The sequence below is a fragment of the Aspergillus lentulus genome (genome assembly GCF_001445615.1).
Source record: "Aspergillus lentulus DNA, contig: Alt12, strain: IFM 54703, whole genome shotgun sequence".
Classification (NCBI taxonomy): domain Eukaryota; kingdom Fungi; phylum Ascomycota; class Eurotiomycetes; order Eurotiales; family Aspergillaceae; genus Aspergillus; species Aspergillus lentulus.
The window spans coordinates 1861585-1879178 of NW_028322115.1; the positions used below are offsets into that span (position 1 = coordinate 1861585).

The following is a 17594-nucleotide window of genomic DNA, read 5'->3' on the forward strand; positions in this document are numbered from 1 at the left end:
TTCATTCTGCTCCATTTTTATCTACTCTTGATCTACAAGTTCTGATCCCTCGACTTTTCGAAAGTAGAAAACCAGCACATTCTTTTCCATTTGTTGTGAAACCATGCTGCTGGGAATGCGGTCGTCCACAACCGCTCCCCCCCATGCTGTTTCTTCCCCCTCCTCCCTATAATTGTACAGCCTGAATTCCAGCCACCAGTTGTTGATGGACGCTTAGGCAAGGATTCTATACTTTGATTCTGCCACACTCAAGAACCGGCGTAAAGGTTTCCTTCAGGCCATTGATTGGACTGGTGTAAACATTACTCACATTCTGTGTCGGCTCCTCGACCCGTCCCCTCCTTACCTTCCCTTTTTCCGCACTCCGCTATATTCCTCATGGAGGAACCCACTATACCGGAGCCTCCTCCGGTTCCCCAGACTGAACCACAAGGTTTCAGTAAATCCAATCGAACCTGGACCACTCCCGCCGACTTAGACGCCATGTGGAGCTCCGGCCGCAGCAATGGGCGCGCTTCAATCTCATCCGGTTCTGATAGACCTAAATCACAAGCAGGCGAAGTAGCCGAAACCGCAAAGGCAGGTTCCAGCGGGTTGTCCAAGCTACTGAATGCTCGGCGGAAGCGAAAGAAGGAGAAGGAGCAGAAGCAAACGGAGGAACTGTCACTAGTCTCAGAGAATGACCAGGACCTACAGAAGAGTCGATCAAACGAGTCTCGCGGCGAGTCCTCGTCGGCGAATGACAATCTGAGCCCGCCAGGCGAAGTCATCACTCTCCTAACTGACGACTCAGAGCCTGATCGGTAAGCGTTGACGCATAGCTCCTCTACCATACAGGAGAAGCGTTTTAGTTACTGACACTCCCCCGTTACATCTCAAGGACTCCTCCTCTCACTACTCGAAACTCCCATACCGGCTTCTACACTTCCTCCTCCCCATTAATCAAGACTACCTCTGTGGACCCGAATGACACCGACGAGACGCAGGCAGACGTCGAATCCGCCGTCAGTGGGCCTAGTGCAACTGCCTCGGAGACTTTCCTGGAAGGAGAACTCTCCAGACCTGCGACCGCATCGGGCCCTATGTTGAGTATCCCAGAGGAGCGCAGCAGTAAGAAGCGCAGCGTCTCGCCGGGCAGGCGGCTGAAAAATGCGTTTAGCTCCAATTCAAACAAGAAGGATACCAATCGCGAACGAACATCTTCTACCTCGGGCGCGAGTACGAAGAGCCCCGGCCTGTTGAGCAGAAGAAGCAGTCTCTCATCGAAGCGAAGCCAGACCATGGAAGTCGAGCCCCCTTCTGTACCCCCGCTAATTCTGACGGATGTCAAGGAGGACAAACCTCTGCGGATTCCTGATGGACCCAACCCACCCAGAACGCCGCCACATACTGCGCACCCTGCACCTCAAACAACCGTGACCCCGCCCACTCCGACTAATAGTCGCTCAGAATTCCCTAAATTATTCTCCTCCCCTGACGTGACAGAGTCTCCAGAGTCTGTCAAGTCAAAGGACCTACCGTCGGGCGTCATTGTAAGCACGTCTGGAAACATGATCTCGCACCGACGTGTCCGGTCTGCGTCCTCTGCGTCTCACAAGCCTAGTAAACTCTCAAACTCTATATCCGCCTTGACCCCTACCGCCGAAGAACCTAAAGCTCCTTCCAGGTCTCCGTCCAGCAACCAGCAAACTGGCTTCTTCTCCTCCGTCTTTTCTGCCGCTCAGAATGCCGCGTCGACTCTGAGTAGCAGCCTCAATCCACAAGCAAAGGCGCGGACAGTGACCCAACCTGAACCCGCAGCCTCTGACGAATCACAGTCCACGGACACAGCGGAAGGCTCGAAAGAGAATGAGAGGCCAACCGGGGAAAGGAAACCATCTGCCATCGATACGCTGGGGTCCGGGGACTTGAATTTCAGCCATCTTGACATTGATGCGCCCTCTGGCGGTTCTGTTTCCACTCCTGATGGCGTTGTGATCACGAAGCCTGATAGGGCACCCGAGAAACGTGCCGCATACAAGAAAGATGAGGAGGCAGCAAGACTTGAGGATCAACACGCTGCGCGTGCGGTCTATATGGCCTATGAAAAACCTTCTGAACAATCGTCAGCACATTTGGCAGAGGACGGCCTGGAGTTGCAATCAACCAACTCCCTTTCACGCGCGGATGGTGATCAGACCACTCCGAGCGGCAGCATATTCGAGGGCGACACTGGCACTCGGCCTCATCGAAGCGGAAGCGTGCGAAGTCGACTGGCTCAGAGGCGTCATCGAGGCTCTTCCGGTGCGACCGCATCAACGGTGGGACTGGTTGGTGCTAGCGCTATTGCTCTGGGGGTACCGGGCGCCAATGCCAGTGTTCCTCGCCTGACAGGGTTCGCTGTGGCGAGTAAGAAGAGAAACCGGGATTTCCATCAACTGTTCCGTAGTGTTCCCGAGGATGACTACCTAATTGAAGATTACAGCTGTGCATTGCAGAGAGAGATCATCCTGGCGGGGCGTATCTACATCTCCGAAGGGCACATTTGCTTCTCCAGCAACATCCTTGGCTGGGTTACCACTCTCGTTATCAGTTTCGATGAAATCGTGGCCATAGAGAAAGAGTCAACTGCGATGGTGTTTCCAAATGCAATAGCCATCCAGACATTGCACGCTCGTCATACTTTCCGAAGTCTACTCAGTCGAGAGTCCACGTATGACCTGATGGTGAACATCTGGAAGATCAACCACCCGGCCCTCAAGAGCTCCGTAAACGGAACAAGGGTTGCGACCGGTACCGGTGATAAAACCGAAAAGGCTGGCGAGAGCGAAGTTGAGAGCGATGATGACGAGGACGAAGAGATCTACGATGAGGATGAGGAGGGTGACAATGCTGAAAGCGTCTTCGGACCAGGAGGCGCCAGTGCGAACGCCAGCGAGCGCTCACTCCCTACGAAAGGTCTGAGCAGGCAAGCCTCTGGTCTGCTTCAGAATGGCAATGGTACAGCGCCGGCTGCGGTGCCCAACTCCAACGGAGAGTCGAAGTCTGGCAAACCGAGTCCAGGTGGGGATGCAGACGCTGACTTCCCGGGCCCGGCGACTCACCCGCCAACGGAGTATACCGAGCCCAACGGCCAGTATGACAAAGTCATCAAAGACGAAGTCATCCCAGCCCCTCTCGGTAAAGTATATTCTTACGTCTTTGGGCCGTCATCCGGCTCGTTCATTCCCAAGTTCCTTGTTGAAAACCAGAAGTCGGGCGAACTCCAGTTCGAGAGTGAAACGAAAGGTCTTACAAACGAAAGCAGAACCAGGAAGTACTCATACATCAAACCGCTCAATGGCTCCATTGGTCCCAAGCAGACCAAGTGCATCAGCACTGAAACCTTGGATTTTCTGGACCTAGAGAAAGCTGTTCTCGTCACCCTTTCGACGCAGACTCCCGATGTGCCCAGTGGGAATGTATTTTGCACCAAGACCAAATATTTGTTCACGTGGGCACCGGGCAATCAAACACGGTTTTTTATGACCTGCACGATTGAATGGTCGGGCAAGAGTTGGTTGAAAGGTAATATCTGTTTTCGCAGCTTGATAAACGTAGACTAACCCTAAGAACATATAGGTCCTATCGAAAAGGGTGCCATTGATGGCCAAACGACGTTCGGCAACGAGCTTGTCGCTGCGCTCAAAGCCGCTGTTGCTCCCCGTGCTCGTGGCGCTGGCGCTACCAAAGCAGGCGGTAAAACTGGTAAACGTAGAAAGAACGATACAGGGGCCGAAGAGGCAGCCACTGTGGTCTCTAACACAACTCAGGATGCGACTGTGTCGCAGGCCAAGTCTTGGGGCTTTCTGGAGCCGGTTCATGGGCTCCTTGGCCCTGTTGTGGATATCCTCAAGCCGGTGTTGAGTGGCAATATTGCTATTCTGGTTATTGGCATTCTGCTTTTCATGGTCTTGTTCCGAAGCCCTTCTCAAACGTCGCGGGTGTCGCATGATATTGGATGTCCAGGTTATTCATTACCTCAACGGCTGGCTGCCTATGAAGAAATGTGGCGAAGGGAGGAGAGTGAACTCTGGAGCTGGCTGGAGGATCGAGTTGGCATGGAAGGGATGGCCTTTCCGGCAGCTAACCGACCCACCGATACCCAGCTGCGCCAGGGTTCCTCTCAGCTACAGGATAAGCTGCGCAATGAGAGGATGTCTGATCGCGAGATGAACCATGCTATCAGGACTACTCGCGAGCGGCTCGACGTCCTCGAAGAGATATTGAGCAGACGAAACTCGCAAAAGACTACCGACGATGAGGCTCTACATCGTGAACTGTGAATGCCCATGGAATGCATCACAGCCGTTTCTCACACACCTATCAAATCCCACGTCCGACACCTTGGTTGGCGATCAACCGAGACTTGACGTGCCACTCACTTGGATTCATTTTCCCTCTCAATTTCCGTACCTCCATAACCTTGTCCAGCGGGTCGTTTGCTCTCCGAGATGACTGAACTTTCGTCTTGATTTCTCAAAATCTATGTTTAACAGCGTTCAGCTATTGGCGTGAGATCCAGTCTCACATTTCCCCCAGCAATTGTCTCCTTCCTCGTATCTCTGTACAGTTTGCTTGAGCCTCGATAGTTTCCTTTGGCATTTGAAAGTCTTGTAAATGAGCGCCAACTGCATGTCCATATCACCTCTCGCTTTTATTTTCTTTTTATCTCTTGTTTTCGGACACTCTCTTGGGTTGTATAGGACGATTTTTACTTCGCTCAGTGCATAGAATGCAAAATCTTTTGTCAAGGTACAATTTGAGGTCACTACCGCTGGTAGATCCGTAATGAGAGATATGAAATCATGTTACGAGGCATGGAGGCTTATGGAGTTGGAGCAATCACATCAAGATTCGGACCAAAAGGAAAAAAAAAAAAAAATGCTCTAGCTCTAAATGGCCCTTAACTCAGCAGAAAAATCGCTAGGAAGTTGTCAAGCAAACAAACTATATAGCAACACTCAAGCACACAGAGAGACCATGAAATCCAAATCAACTCCAAGATGCTTATAAATCAGAGCCATTATTATAATGCACATATATAATGTGAGATGTAAACTGCAGGTAATTAGATAGGGTGAATAGGTGATCGCACAGGCAGATATTAGTACATGGCGACGGGGCGCACCGATGCCCAGAGCGATCGGGTATACTCGTGGTCTTCATAATATAGCAGACAGCGGAAAGAGGCAGAGGAATGATGCAGTCAACGCTAGGATATAACCTTCAACGGACTTCGATCGAGCGACTTGCGAGACTGATCCAAGGACTTCCTCAGCTCGATTGATTTGCGCATTTCCTCCTTGCGTTTGTTCTTCTGCATTTTCTTGGCGGCTTCCTCGGTGAGCTGTTGCCGGAAGAGGCGCTCGACGACGTCCTTCTTGCGGGTGCGGCGGTCGCCGATCATGATCAGGACGCCGCCCATGATGTTGCAAGTGATGGAGCAGCAGAGGATGACGGTTGTGAGGGCGAAGGGGCGCACGTGGTAGTTGATGCCCCATGTACAGGCGCCGAGGGCGATCTGGAAGAGGGAGTGGCAGTCGAGGAGGACGACGATGGCGATGAGGAGGCGTAGTGGGAAGGCGTGGTGGGTGTATGTTTCGTGCGGCTTGTAGAAGGTGTGGGATTTGGCGAATTTCTCTTGGTGGTGCATGAGTTTGCGCTGTTGGGTGGAGTTGAGGACGGAGAACTCGTGCTCTTCATCCTTGGGGGAGTCGCCGAGTTCCATGTCGACGTCGACGTCTGCTTCGCGGCGCTCGGGGAGGTCGTTCTTGTCCTTGAGCGCAGGGAGGTCGCGCTTCTTGCGGATCTTCCAGGTTAGAAAGGTGTAGTGCGCGATGAAGATCATGTGGTAGGTGTCGATGGCTCGGAAGGGGGCCAGCCCGTCACCCATGATAGCGAATAAAGCCACGAGGACGTTGTCAATGACATTGATGACGTAGAGTTGCCTTCCTCCCACATTTATCCAGCCTTTGTGTATGTTAGCATCTGGATTCGGTAATACCTAAGGAGGAGGCCATACCAATAAGGAAAAGCACCCAGGCGAGACCAAAAAGGGTGATGAGAGTTGCGTATAAAGTAACCAAAAATCCGAGCGCTGTCGACAAAACTTCTATCAGCCACGAACCAGACGAGCACCGTAAACATGAGCGTCAAGTGACTTACGTCTCGATACGTATTTGCCAAATCCAACCATAGACCGCTTGAACGCAGAACGTCGCGAATGTAACATATGTCGGACCCGATCGTTCAACTCCTCCATTTCTTCCTTCGTCCATCCTTCCAAAGTCATTTCCTCGGGGAGAACAGCAAATTGGCACTCGGGGCCCTCGTCTAGCACAGAGGAAAGACGGGTGGCTAATGTCGGACGGGTCTGCTTCGTGTCTGTCTCTGTTGTTTCACCCTCCTCGGCCTCTGTACTTGACTCATCGCGAGGGCTGGGCGGCGAGAGGGTATATGTGGGCATGCGGTTGATCCAACTACCTAGGTTGGGAACAAAGAGAGAGTTTTGCACGTTGGTGAGGGTAGATAAAGCCGCTACTTCGGGGTCTGCAGAGTGTACCCTGATCAGCAACTGGTCGCATATAAATTTTCGCTCACAAGTACTCACCAATAACGTCCAGCACATCTACCATGTGAGGGTGATATTCATTGACATTCGGATTCGGAGGCGGCGTGACAGGAACAGCGCCATTGACAGTTGACGCGCGATTCCGCGAGAATCGATTGAGAGCTGCTTCGCTGGTCCGACGCAAGACATTCCGGCTTCCTCTTCTTGGAATTACCGGTGGAGGAGGCTCAAGGAGCGCTGTCGAAAAGGGCTGGGAAGAAGGAAGCTCGGCAATTGGACTTTGAGGGCTTGACGGCTCCTCCTTCAGAGAATACATGGGCATCACGTTCGTCTGATCACCTGTCGTCAACAGCGGAGGGACGAACGGCGTGGACGCCGACCAACGACCTGGACGAGGCTCGGAGCTGCTACGCCGGCGGCCCTGCCAGACAGCATCGCCATCATCTCCATCGCGAATCCCATCATTCGCTGTCCCATCATTCTGAACGGCTCTGGTAGCGTCGGGCCCTAGGATATGAGAATTTCTTCGAGAATTTAATGCGTCCTCAGAGTCCACGCTCAGCGTATTACTCTTGTCCGCATTTACCTGCGCCTGTAGGTTGAGGCTATTGATTGAGGGTGGGCGTTGGATGCGGATACTTGGACGGCGCGAGCGGAGTGACGGAGCGCGCGGTCGGAGATATGACGTTGTCGCTCCAGGTATCGCATCGTTGGAAGAAGGCGGGTGGTGGTCCTCGGAGGCATCGGAAGAGCCGCCCACAGGCTCTATGCGATCCATTGGGGATAACTGAAAGAGAAAAGACGAGTGTAGTTCCCTTTTTTCTCGAAGAGGAGGTGCAGAGGACAGGGAAGAGTTTAAGAAGGTTTTGCAGAGGCGAAATGGATGTTGGACACTGGCCAAGGCAATGGTTGAGAACCAGGACCTGAACCACTAACCAGCCATTCAGGATGTCCGAAAGAAGGCCGGACTCCGTGACTAATCAGTCACTTTAAGGCCTTATGGGGTATCATCCATGGCTCTCTCTGGGCTTATCAATCTGCCCCTCGAATTCCCGTCACTAAGCAGTCACTAAGAGTTGTCTGCAGTGGTGCAGTCTCCACAGCTAGCGATGTCCTTGTCCGGTTGACGTCGAGGCGTAAGAGGAGATCGTCCTGACACACCATGGTCTCTCCAAGGATTGGCCAGCACAATTTTACTTCATCTCGCACTTTGTCATCCAGACTTGCTGTATTAATTATCACGAGCCACAGTAATATAATATGCAATAATAGATCACTGTTGACGTCGAGTTATTTGAACTCGAAGCTGCACCTGGAGAAAAAAGAGTTGATGCCTGAGGCCTTAAATTGTCTTACTGTTAACAAGACACAACTAGAGTGGTATGTTGAGTCGAAAAGCACAGATTATCTTGATAACTATCCTCGCGCAGTGAATGTCCTAAACTTAAGCATGTCTTAATCAAGCAAGAATGATGGTAGTGGGAGAATTCACTGTAGTAAATCTATCCTACATTCACTGACAGACTCCTCAAGATAAATATATAAAAGCCCTTATCTACTCTGTATACATCTACCGTGCTATACTCTCTGCCTTCTATGCAAACATCTCTCCTAAGAGCTGTGCTTTGCAATTAATCCTTGGAGTAAAGTGCACACTACTGTCTGAAACAGTCCCTGCATAAGTAAGTGTCAAGCTATGATATCAGAGGACGAGGGAGTAACACAGCAACAGCACATCAGTTATCTGCATATCGGATTCCAATCAACTAGGACAATGACTGAGAAGAAGACCACTCGGACCCTCAAGTCTGATACAGGCGCGAAAACGGCCAAGAGACTCTGCAATGGTACCAACCAGCCGATTGATGCGGAGGAAGAAGTGCTAATGTATTTCACTAGTTACAGTCAAAGGGCCTAAGCCACAAGCAAAGAAAGAGTCCGGGCTGACCAGCAAAAGGACAAATAGCAATCCAGGGCCTGGTGTCCTCAAAAAGGCAAAACCCCCAGAGAAAGAAAAAATTCATGCCGTTGAGACAAACGAATCAAGCCTTAAGGCAAATAATAAGGCTGTTGGAAGCATCAACGTTAGCCAGAAGATAGATTCGACCGTTCCAGTCAAAGCCTCAACCAGTCACCAAGCAAGCTATACGCAGAATGTTGGCCAGTATGACGCTCAGCACCGCAGTTGGCCCGTCCCTCCTGTCGCTCCTGTCGCCCCTGTCGCTGCTGTCGCTGCTGTCGCGCCCTTTGATGCTGGACCTGGAGCTCAGTACTCCACTCTGCCTGTGGGACACTCTGGCGGCACTCAACCTATCGCACCCTTTGTCGGGCAGCCTGAAAGTCCATCTGGTATACAGGCGGGAAATCGACCAAATATACAGCACAGTACCCAGCGGGCAAATCCCTACACGGAATCATTCTTCAGAGACATGGCGTGGACGGTCACACAAAACTTCCCTTGGGAATTGTTTGCGCAAGAACATGGATGTACAGTCCCTGAAGTCTCTGTGGCATTTTGCGCGCTAATCTTTGCCATCCTGGGTGACCCCGATTTCAACTGGAAGAAGGAAGAGCATCTCACCACAGCTCAATTTGGTAATATGATGATCCATGAGTGGTGGAAGTACTACTTGAGCGTGCTGAAACCAAGAGGACGCATGTACCAGATGATGCAGCCGCCAACCCGGACGACCATTTTCACTCCAAGCCAAGGGGCAAGGCTGCAGACACAGATGGTTGAGACCCTTTGCGAAAACCCAGCGCTCGGAATCTCTCATCGCGTATTCCTAGATGGGACATGGGAAGAGTTGCATGCCAGGATCAAGGAGGAAGTTGAGCTGGTGGAGCGTCGATGGCTGGAGAACAGGAGTCGTCGTTGAAGCTCAGCATACTGCAAGCTACAATGGGGTCTTGCAAGTGGGGGACAAAAGACCATGGAGACATCCGATTCGATGGTAATCGCTAAGGAAATTCATGGATGGCAGTCAACAGCGATCGAAAGTGCTGTGGGTTTGGTAGACTGTGGAGCCCAACCCAGATACGAGCACGAGCTCACTACCTAAAACTGTCAAGTCTTGGGATCTGCCATAGTGGTCTTGGCTGCATTCGCCGGTAATGCAGAACACAATACCTCTCTACTCGTTATCCATGAATCCAGCATGTTTACCCCGGTCTGACCTAGGTTGGCATGACAAATAGCATATGCAATTCGTGAATCGTACCATAGCTCACCGTAATAACTATTAACCCGACTACATTGCTCCAATGTTTGGTACACTAGGCCTACTAGCCACCGGAGAGTGGATAGCGGTGATGTCAACACTGTCCAGAACCTGACTTTCCGTGGTCTGCTTTGGCGGACGAGTCCCTAATGGAAGCTAAGAGAGCCCTTTCGATCCCCCTAAGGCCTAGGAAGGCTTAGGTGGATCCAATGCCTAAGGCTTAGGGGCCAACCGCCGATGACTCAGGGCTCACCGCCCCCCGAGAGCACCGCAGACGGGGCGCTATGAAAATCATATCCTCAGGCATCAACCTACCATAAGCAGACTAGCGTGCCACCGCCCGCTGCTGCTGCCCTTTTTCTCTCGCCTTCTCCTTTCTCCGTCTCGACTTCCCATTCTCCCTCCCAAGGCAAATCTTCAATTGAGATCAAACCCAGGATTTCCCCCTCAACTTTCCGTATCTAGGGCACCAAGCTACCCTTTTCCTCCCTCCACCCCCCTCTTCAAGTTCTTCCGGTCCCAACCGATCAAGTCAAGTCAAACGTCAAGTCCAAAAAGAACAGGCAGGCCACTTCAAGCTTTCCCTGAGTCCGTGACACATCAACCACATCCGTGCATCTCGTCAAGTCCGTTCAACAACACCACACCTACCTTTTGTGTCATCAGTCTTTCAAGATGTCTGCTGCCGCCGAGAACCAAGCCGACAACCAGGCCCCTACCACCACCGAGGCCACCAACGGTACTGCTCCTGCTCCGGCTCAGGCCACCGATGCTGCAGCGGTCAGTGCCGATGAGGGACGTCGGCTGTATATTGGGAACCTCGCTTACGCGACCACTGAGGGGGAGCTCAAGGAGTTCTTCAAGAACTACAAGATGTGAGTTGCGGCCATTGCTTGAGCTTCAGTTCTTCTGTTTTCGCTTTGGATCCTTGAGTGCGCTGGTAGCTGCGGGAACGGGTAGCACAGCTACTACTGTTGGGGTAGATGCCGCCACGTGTGTCACAGCACTGAGCCCACCACCGCGCCACTCATTGGAAAAGCTACACTTGGGAATTGAATCGCTCCATTAAATTGAATTTTTTTTATTTCTCGTAAATGAACTCAAGTTCTAACTCATGATTTCTCTACAGCGAAAGCACCTCCATTCCTGTGAATCCCCGCACTAACCGCCCTGTCGGCTATGCGTTTGTGGATCTCGCCACTGCTCACGAGGCCACTGCTGCTATCGAGGAACTCTCCGGAAAGGAGATCCTTCAGCGCAAGGTCTCTGTTCAGTTGGCCCGCAAGCCAGAGCCTGCCGAGGCTAAGGCGGAGGGTGCTACAAGTGGCGGTGAGGGCGCCAGTGGCACTGAAGGCCGCAAGCGGGCAGGTGGTCGTGCCCGTGGTCGCGGTCGCGGCCGTGGCCGTGGAGGTCGCTTCGGTCGTGGAGGTCGCGTAAGTTCCCCTTACACTTTGAACTGGTGTCCCAACTTCTTGCTGACAAAATGACCAAGAACCAACAGAACGGTCCCGCTACTACTGAGGCTCCTACGAACGTTCCCGGTCAGGTTGACCCTCTGACCGAGGTCGCCGACGAGGCTACTAATGCCGGTGCTGCCGAGTCCGCTAAGCAGACTGGCAAGCCTCGTGCTCCTCGTCCTCAGAAGCAGCGTGGCCCCCCCGAGGATGGCATCCCTTCCAAGACCAAGGTCATGGTAGCTAACCTGCCCTATGATCTGACCGAGGACAAGGTACGTATCTTTCTTGAGTTAACCTGAGCTCGGTTACTAACCCTTCCTCAGCTCAAGGAAATCTTTGCCGATTACCAGCCTGTTTCCGCCAAGATTGCCCTGCGCCCGATTCCTCGTTTCATGATCAAGAAGCTCCAGGCCCGCAACGAGCGTCGTAAAGGTCGTGGCTTTGGTTTCGTCACTCTCGGCTCTGAGGAGCTCCAGGAGAAGGCCGTTCAGGAGATGAATGGCAAGGAGATTGAGGGTCGTGAGATTGCCGTCAAGGTCGCCATCGACAGCCCCGGCAAGGAGGATGACGCCGTCCCCACCGGTGAGCAGACTGAGGCTGCCGCTCCTGCTGCTGAGGAGCAGGAGAACACTCCCCCAGCTGCTGCTTAGATGTCAAGATCGTTCCATTCCAGGACAAGTTTCTCGTTTCTCGGCTGATGAAAGTCAGTCGGGGTCAGTGATGGTGCAGGGGTGAGGGCCAATGCGCATGGATAATTATATTCATATGTAAGCATCGTGACGATGCTCTTTTCGACAAAAGTTTTCTTTTTCTCGATCAAAAGAAAGCTGTGGATATCATTTCCGTTCGACTTGGTCAGGGGACGAGCTCCGACTGATGATGATGTTTTTTCCTTTGTTTTATATGGGACAGCCAAACTGGCTTCCCTACCCGGAGAGATGACCCACGGCGTAGGATCTCGTGATGACGGGAGACTCGACCTTTTCTAACGAATCTTGCCTTTATTCGCTGTATTGTATCTTAGCCACCATTTAGCTTATGAAATATGCCGCAAGGCTGGCCTTGAATGTCTTCTTGTTTTTGTAGAATCATCAGTACCGTAATTATGAATCTTGATAAGTGGGTTTTAATCGTTTTGCGTGGTATCTTCACTGCGCTCCGTCATATGCGGTAGTCTGACGGAGACCTCTTGGCGCTCATTCTCGACCAGGTGCCTGAAGTCAACCAATCTTCATCCTTGGGCGGATAGACACTATTTATTCGTTCTGACATATTTGGATCAATATATCTTTTGTCTGCCTATTGTCTATCATTATCCAACTCATCGCTCTATTCTTCTAAAACTTGCATTGTGGCCACCGAATATCTTTTGTGGAGGGGGCGGCCCGCCAATAACTTGAATTAGGGAACCGGCGACGGCTCCGACTCCAAACACACCAGTGCGTTTTAGGGGGTTGATAGAGCCATTGTCTTCTGACCTGCTCTCGTTTTTTTCATTAGTGCTGTCTGTTTGTGATTTAGGCCACACAGCATGTCTCGAATGTGGGAGGTTGATCCAGAGACGAAGGCCAAGGTATGCATGTGTCTCCTCATTTTGCGGCGATTGTCACATATCGAGATAACCTTTGTTGACTCTGACGATTTCTCTAATTAGCTTCTTCAAATATCCAAGACGAATGGAAACGACAAATGTTGCGACTGCGGTGCTCCTTCGCCCCAATGGGTTCGTTCACTCTTTGACCTCACCCTCAACCCCCGCACCATTGCTTCAATGCACATAGCTGGATACGTGGACAGTAGTCTGACATGGCACTCCTGTCCAGGCCTCCCCTAAATTCGGAACCTTCATCTGCCTCAACTGCGCCGGCACGCATCGCGGATTAGGTGTGCACATCTCCTTCGTCCGCTCTATCACCATGGACGCCTTCAAGACCTCCGAGATCCTCCGCATGGAGAACGGAGGTAACGACCCCTGGAAGACATTCTACGACAACCACCCCATTACGCAGTCCGAAGGCCGGACCTTCGAAGACTCCACCATTAAGGAACGGTACGAAGGCGAAGTCGGCGAAGAATGGAAGGAAAGACTCTCCGCCACCGTCGAAGGCCGCGAATACGTCCCCGGCCAACCGAAGCCCAAAAAGCCCGCCGCGGAGCCATCCACATCACGCTCGAGCACACCATTCACGAACACAAACAGGGGCAGCGGCGCCGGCTCCCCCGCGTCGCACGACGGCCTCGACCCCGCCGGCGCAAGCAGGAAAGATCGCAACGAGGCATACTTCGCCAAACTGGGCTCCGAGAACGCAGCGCGCTCGGCCTCCCTGCCGCCCTCGCAGGGCGGGAAATTCACGGGCTTCGGCGGCGGCTTGCCCCCCACGGCAGGATCCAAGACATCACCCGCGCGCGGGCCGGTGCCGGGCCTAGACGAGTTCCAGAAGGATCCCGTCGGCGCGCTTACGAAGGGGCTTGGCTGGTTTACGACGGCTGTTGGGAAGAGCGCGAAGACGGTCAATGAGATGTATATCCAGCCTACGGCGAAGACGGTACCTTACCCCTCCCCTCTTGAAAGCGTAGCAACTGTCCTATATGGGAAGCGTAGACTAATGCGTGCTTTAGATAGCTGAATCGGAATTCGCAGCCCAGGCCCGGCTCCAGGCTGCGCAGCTGGGCCAGAATATCCAGGTTGGCGCCCGCGGCGCCGCGGACCATCTGACTCGCTTCGTAGAGGGACCTGATGAGGGCGCGGCGGCGGCGGCCCGCCGGCGCCAGGAGCCTGAGCGGAAGGATTTTTGGGATGAGTTTGCTTCGTTGGGGGAGCAAGATACTCACCGCCGGAATACGTCGCGGTCGAGTGCGATTGGGACGACGGCTATTAGGCCTAGTGGTGGTGGGCCGACTGGGGGGTCGTCTGGTACTGGGTCGGGGAATGCGACGGGGGCGGCGTCTTCGGGTGGAAGAGGGGGTGACGAGGGAGGGTGGGATGATAATTGGTAGCCTGCGGTTGGTGAGTATGTAGTTGTTGGGGGTGATTGTTCTTTGATGGTTTAGAGTACGATTGCCATTTCAATGAGCGTTTCATCCTGCTACGTTACATGCCAGCTGAGGCGGCAAGCATATCTCCATCTGCCATCCAAAAGTACATACACATACAACTTATCATGACGGGAGTAGTAGAACACGTAGTATACATTTTATAGTACAGCAGGGGCGCGCTGGAGCTACCTATCAATAAAAGCCCCCGCGTAACTCCGCCAGCACAGCTTTCTGTCTCTGCGCGCTCATAACCTCAAACCGATCGACAGACATCACGAACGTGCCCCGACCCGCACTCAGACTGCGGAGATGCTTCAGGTACCCCACCATCTCCTTCAGCGGCACCTTCGCCGTGATGGTGCGGGGCCGGTTCACCGCGGTGGGGATCTCGACGCCGACGGAGGGCGTCTCGAAGGGATCCGGGGGTGCGTAGATCCGGCTCTGGTCGATGACGACGGGTTCTTCGGCGCCCGCACCCACTGGCGAGGCATCCGTAGCTGTAATAGGGATCTCCTCGTCGAGCGAGACGATGTGGCCGCCGCGGGAGGCGGAGATGTCGTGGACGATGGCGCCGAGACTGGCTTCGTCGACGCTGATGATGACGTTCATGACGGGCTCCATGAGCGAGGTTCCTGGACTTGGCTGGGTGGGCGAGGGGAGAAGATCGCGAAGTGCGGCGGACGTGGCGAGGCGGGCTGCGGCGGAGAGAGCGGAGGGGGTGGTGTCGGTGCCAAAAATGTGTGCGGCCGGGTCGAGGGTGAGAGTAACGCGGGTGCTGTGCATGGGGAAGGTGAATTGGGGCCCGCGGGCGAGGGCAGCCAGGCAGCCGTTTTGCAGGGCGGTGCGCAATGTGTATACGTCCAGGCCGGGTGGGAGGAAGGGGCTCTCCTCGGTGCCTTTCTTGGTGCGTTCGATTTGGAGGTCGGGGGCGAGAATAATGATTTGGTTCCCGTCGCGGCTCTCGACAGCTAGAGCGTCGGGTACAGGGACGGGTGATGTGTCTGGGTTGAATGGCTCGACTAGGGCCGTGCAGCCGGCTTTGCCCTTGCGGCCGGCGATCTCCTTGTCGAAGATCCTGGTTACGGCGGGGGACGGGCCCAGAGGCGTTTCTCGGTAGCTGATCTCAATGCGGCCCATGGTTGCTTTGGCCCTGAGGTCGTTGATCAGGCGATCGCGAGCAATCTCCAGATGGAGCTCGCCCATTCCGCTCAGCAGGGTCTGCCCGGAGTCCTCGTCCACGGTTACATGCAGACTAGGGTCTTCTCGCAGGAGGAGCGCGAGACATTCCTGCACCTTCTTCTCTTCGCTCAGACTGTGGGGCTCGACGCTGGCGAAGAAGACGGGAGGCGGCACGTTGATGGGCCGCAACTGCAGGGTATTCAGTGGCTCTGGTGGTGTCGCTTTGTTTCCCGCGTAGGAGACGAGGGTGTCACCGGTCCGGGCGTGTTTGAGGCCTACCACGACACCAATGTGTCCTTCTGGAATCGAATCCACCTCCACCGCATCGTTGGCGTACATCTTGAGTAAGCGCGGAGCGCGCTCTGAGACGTTGAGGTTGGTGTTGAACAGGACGCAGTTGCGATCCAGGGATCCAGAGTACACCCGCACATATACCAAAACACCTCGTTTGGCGTCGTGGACTACCTTGAAGGCCAGGGCGCATCCTTGCAGGTTCTTCATCACATTCTGGGACTCTGCATGCGCGACAGCCTTCTTCTTCTGCTTGCCCTTGGGAGATTGGGACTTTTCGCTCGACTCCACAAGGAGTTCGCCCGAGAGAAGGCGCTGCAACCCTCCTTGAACCCCTCCAATGCTGACCTCCGGATCGGGGGCCTCGAGCGGACTCGGAAGGAGGTTCACCACGGCGTCCAGCAGGGGCTGGACTCCGATGTTGCGGAAGCTAGCGCCCGCAAAAATGGGGACGATGTTGCTTCCTGGCTCCTCGAGGAGACACCGGCGCAGGCTCTCCAGGACGTCTTGCGGAGGAACGGCAAGATGGTCCTCATCGCATTCCAGGAACTTCTCCACCATCGCCTCGTCGTGCTCGCTCAGCAGTTCGACAAGCGCGATCCGGGCACGTCGGAGCTCCTTACCGAGTTGGGCCTCCTCGGCATCTAGCTGCGCAAGGCTCAGCATCTTGACTACCTTGCCGTCTCCGTCTTGCCATCGAAGGCCTTGTAGGTTGATCGCGTCAGCTACGCCAACAAAGCGACCGTCGCCGTTTTCAAACCACGGAATCTGGCACACAGCCGGGAAGGCTCCTAGTCGGGAGCCTACCTCTCTGACCGTCCGCCCAAATGCAGCCCCATCTCTGTCTAGTTTGTTAACATAGACAATCCGGGGAATGCGATAGGTGCTTGCCTGGTGCCAGACTCGTTCCGTCTGCGCCTCGACACCAGCTACACCGTCGAGTATGCATACTGCGCCATCCAAGATGCGCAACGATCGTAGGACCTCGAATGTAAAGTCCGCGTGTCCAGGAGTATCAATCAGATTAATGGTATGCGATATCGCAGATCTTGGGGTCTGCACTTCGTTCTTATCACTTTCCCCAGCGCTTGGCGGCCAGTGGAAGGTAATGGCCGCTGATTGAATAGTGATTCCTCGCGCACGCTCAGCAGGGAGAAAATCAGTGACAGTAGAGCCCTCATCGACGTCTCCTATCCTTCTAGTAAAGCCACTATAATAGAGCATACGCTCCGTGGTGGTCGTCTTGCCTGCATCAATGTGGGCTATGATGCCAATGTTCCTTGTTCGGTCCAGAATTTTCTCTTGCCATTTTGATGTAGATGTCGAGAAGCCCTTTGATTGATATTGACTCCGAAGCAAACATATTTTGTTAGAGATCGTGGTTCGTCCTGTTCCCAACCCAAGGCGCTTGGCAGCATCAACAGCTGCTCTAGGACGATTGAATCGCACCGCCTGGGGAAAGCTGCGCAGGAAAGGAGCTGCAACCATGACCGGATATCATTGACAATATATACTCATTCAACTGAAAGTATTCATTATAATTCCAGACTAAATGATGGGAAAAGAGAAAGGAATAGAAGAGATAAACCAAACTGCCCGAGGGAGAATGGTTCAGAATAGGTGATACTTTATTCTTCTCTTCAGAGACAGATCAGTGAGTTGAATGCCTGGCCAATCAGGCGCCGATTCTCCCCAGCAGACGTAAGGCAGTACTACACTACCTCCGCCCCCCATCTTCAACGCTTCCCTCTCTAGGCAGAGCTCGTCTCCTCATTTTCTCCACGTCGTGGCGGCTTTTCTTTCTCTCCTGATCTTTTT

The 17594-nt window shown here is 53.5% G+C and overlaps 6 protein-coding genes across 6 annotated transcripts; 4 read left to right on the forward strand and 2 right to left on the reverse strand.

The window, feature by feature from the left end:
* Positions 1-378: 378 nt before the first annotated feature.
* Positions 379-4304, forward strand: ALT_6539 (GRAM and VASt domain-containing protein; the record flags this gene model as incomplete). Its single annotated transcript, XM_033558043.2, has 3 exons — positions 379-803; positions 881-3546; positions 3601-4304. 3 exons carry the CDS (start codon positions 379-381, stop codon positions 4302-4304), a joined length of 3795 nt encoding a protein of 1264 aa, XP_033413934.1.
* Positions 4305-5233: 929 nt separating this feature from the next.
* Positions 5234-7370, reverse strand: ALT_6540 (DUF2985 domain-containing protein; the record flags this gene model as incomplete). The annotated part of the gene is made up of 4 exons (XM_089600089.1): positions 5234-5991; positions 6044-6133; positions 6187-6570; positions 6632-7370. 4 exons carry the CDS (start codon positions 7368-7370, stop codon positions 5234-5236), a joined length of 1971 nt encoding a protein of 656 aa, XP_089455551.1.
* Positions 7371-8366: 996 nt separating this feature from the next.
* ALT_6541 (uncharacterized protein) lies at positions 8367-9471 on the forward strand (the record flags this gene model as incomplete). Its single annotated transcript, XM_089600090.1, has 2 exons — positions 8367-8439; positions 8492-9471. 2 exons carry the CDS (start codon positions 8367-8369, stop codon positions 9469-9471), a joined length of 1053 nt encoding a protein of 350 aa, XP_089455552.1.
* A 1017-nt stretch (positions 9472-10488) lies between these two features.
* Positions 10489-11920, forward strand: ALT_6542 (RNA recognition motif domain-containing protein; the record flags this gene model as incomplete). The annotated part of the gene is made up of 4 exons (XM_033558046.2): positions 10489-10688; positions 10943-11246; positions 11306-11542; positions 11594-11920. The coding sequence occupies 4 exons, from the start codon at positions 10489-10491 to the stop codon at positions 11918-11920; spliced, it is 1068 nt and encodes a 355-aa protein (XP_033413937.1).
* A 1266-nt stretch (positions 11921-13186) lies between these two features.
* On the forward strand, positions 13187-14267 carry ALT_6543 (GTPase-activating protein GCS1; the record flags this gene model as incomplete). The annotated part of the gene is made up of 2 exons (XM_033558047.2): positions 13187-13816; positions 13890-14267. The coding sequence occupies 2 exons, from the start codon at positions 13187-13189 to the stop codon at positions 14265-14267; spliced, it is 1008 nt and encodes a 335-aa protein (XP_033413938.2).
* Positions 14268-14498: 231 nt separating this feature from the next.
* Positions 14499-17264, reverse strand: ALT_6544 (mitochondrial elongation factor MEF2; the record flags this gene model as incomplete). Its single annotated transcript, XM_033558048.2, has 1 exon — positions 14499-17264. One exon carries the CDS (start codon positions 17262-17264, stop codon positions 14499-14501), a length of 2766 nt encoding a protein of 921 aa, XP_033413939.2.
* Positions 17265-17594: the final 330 nt, after the last annotated feature.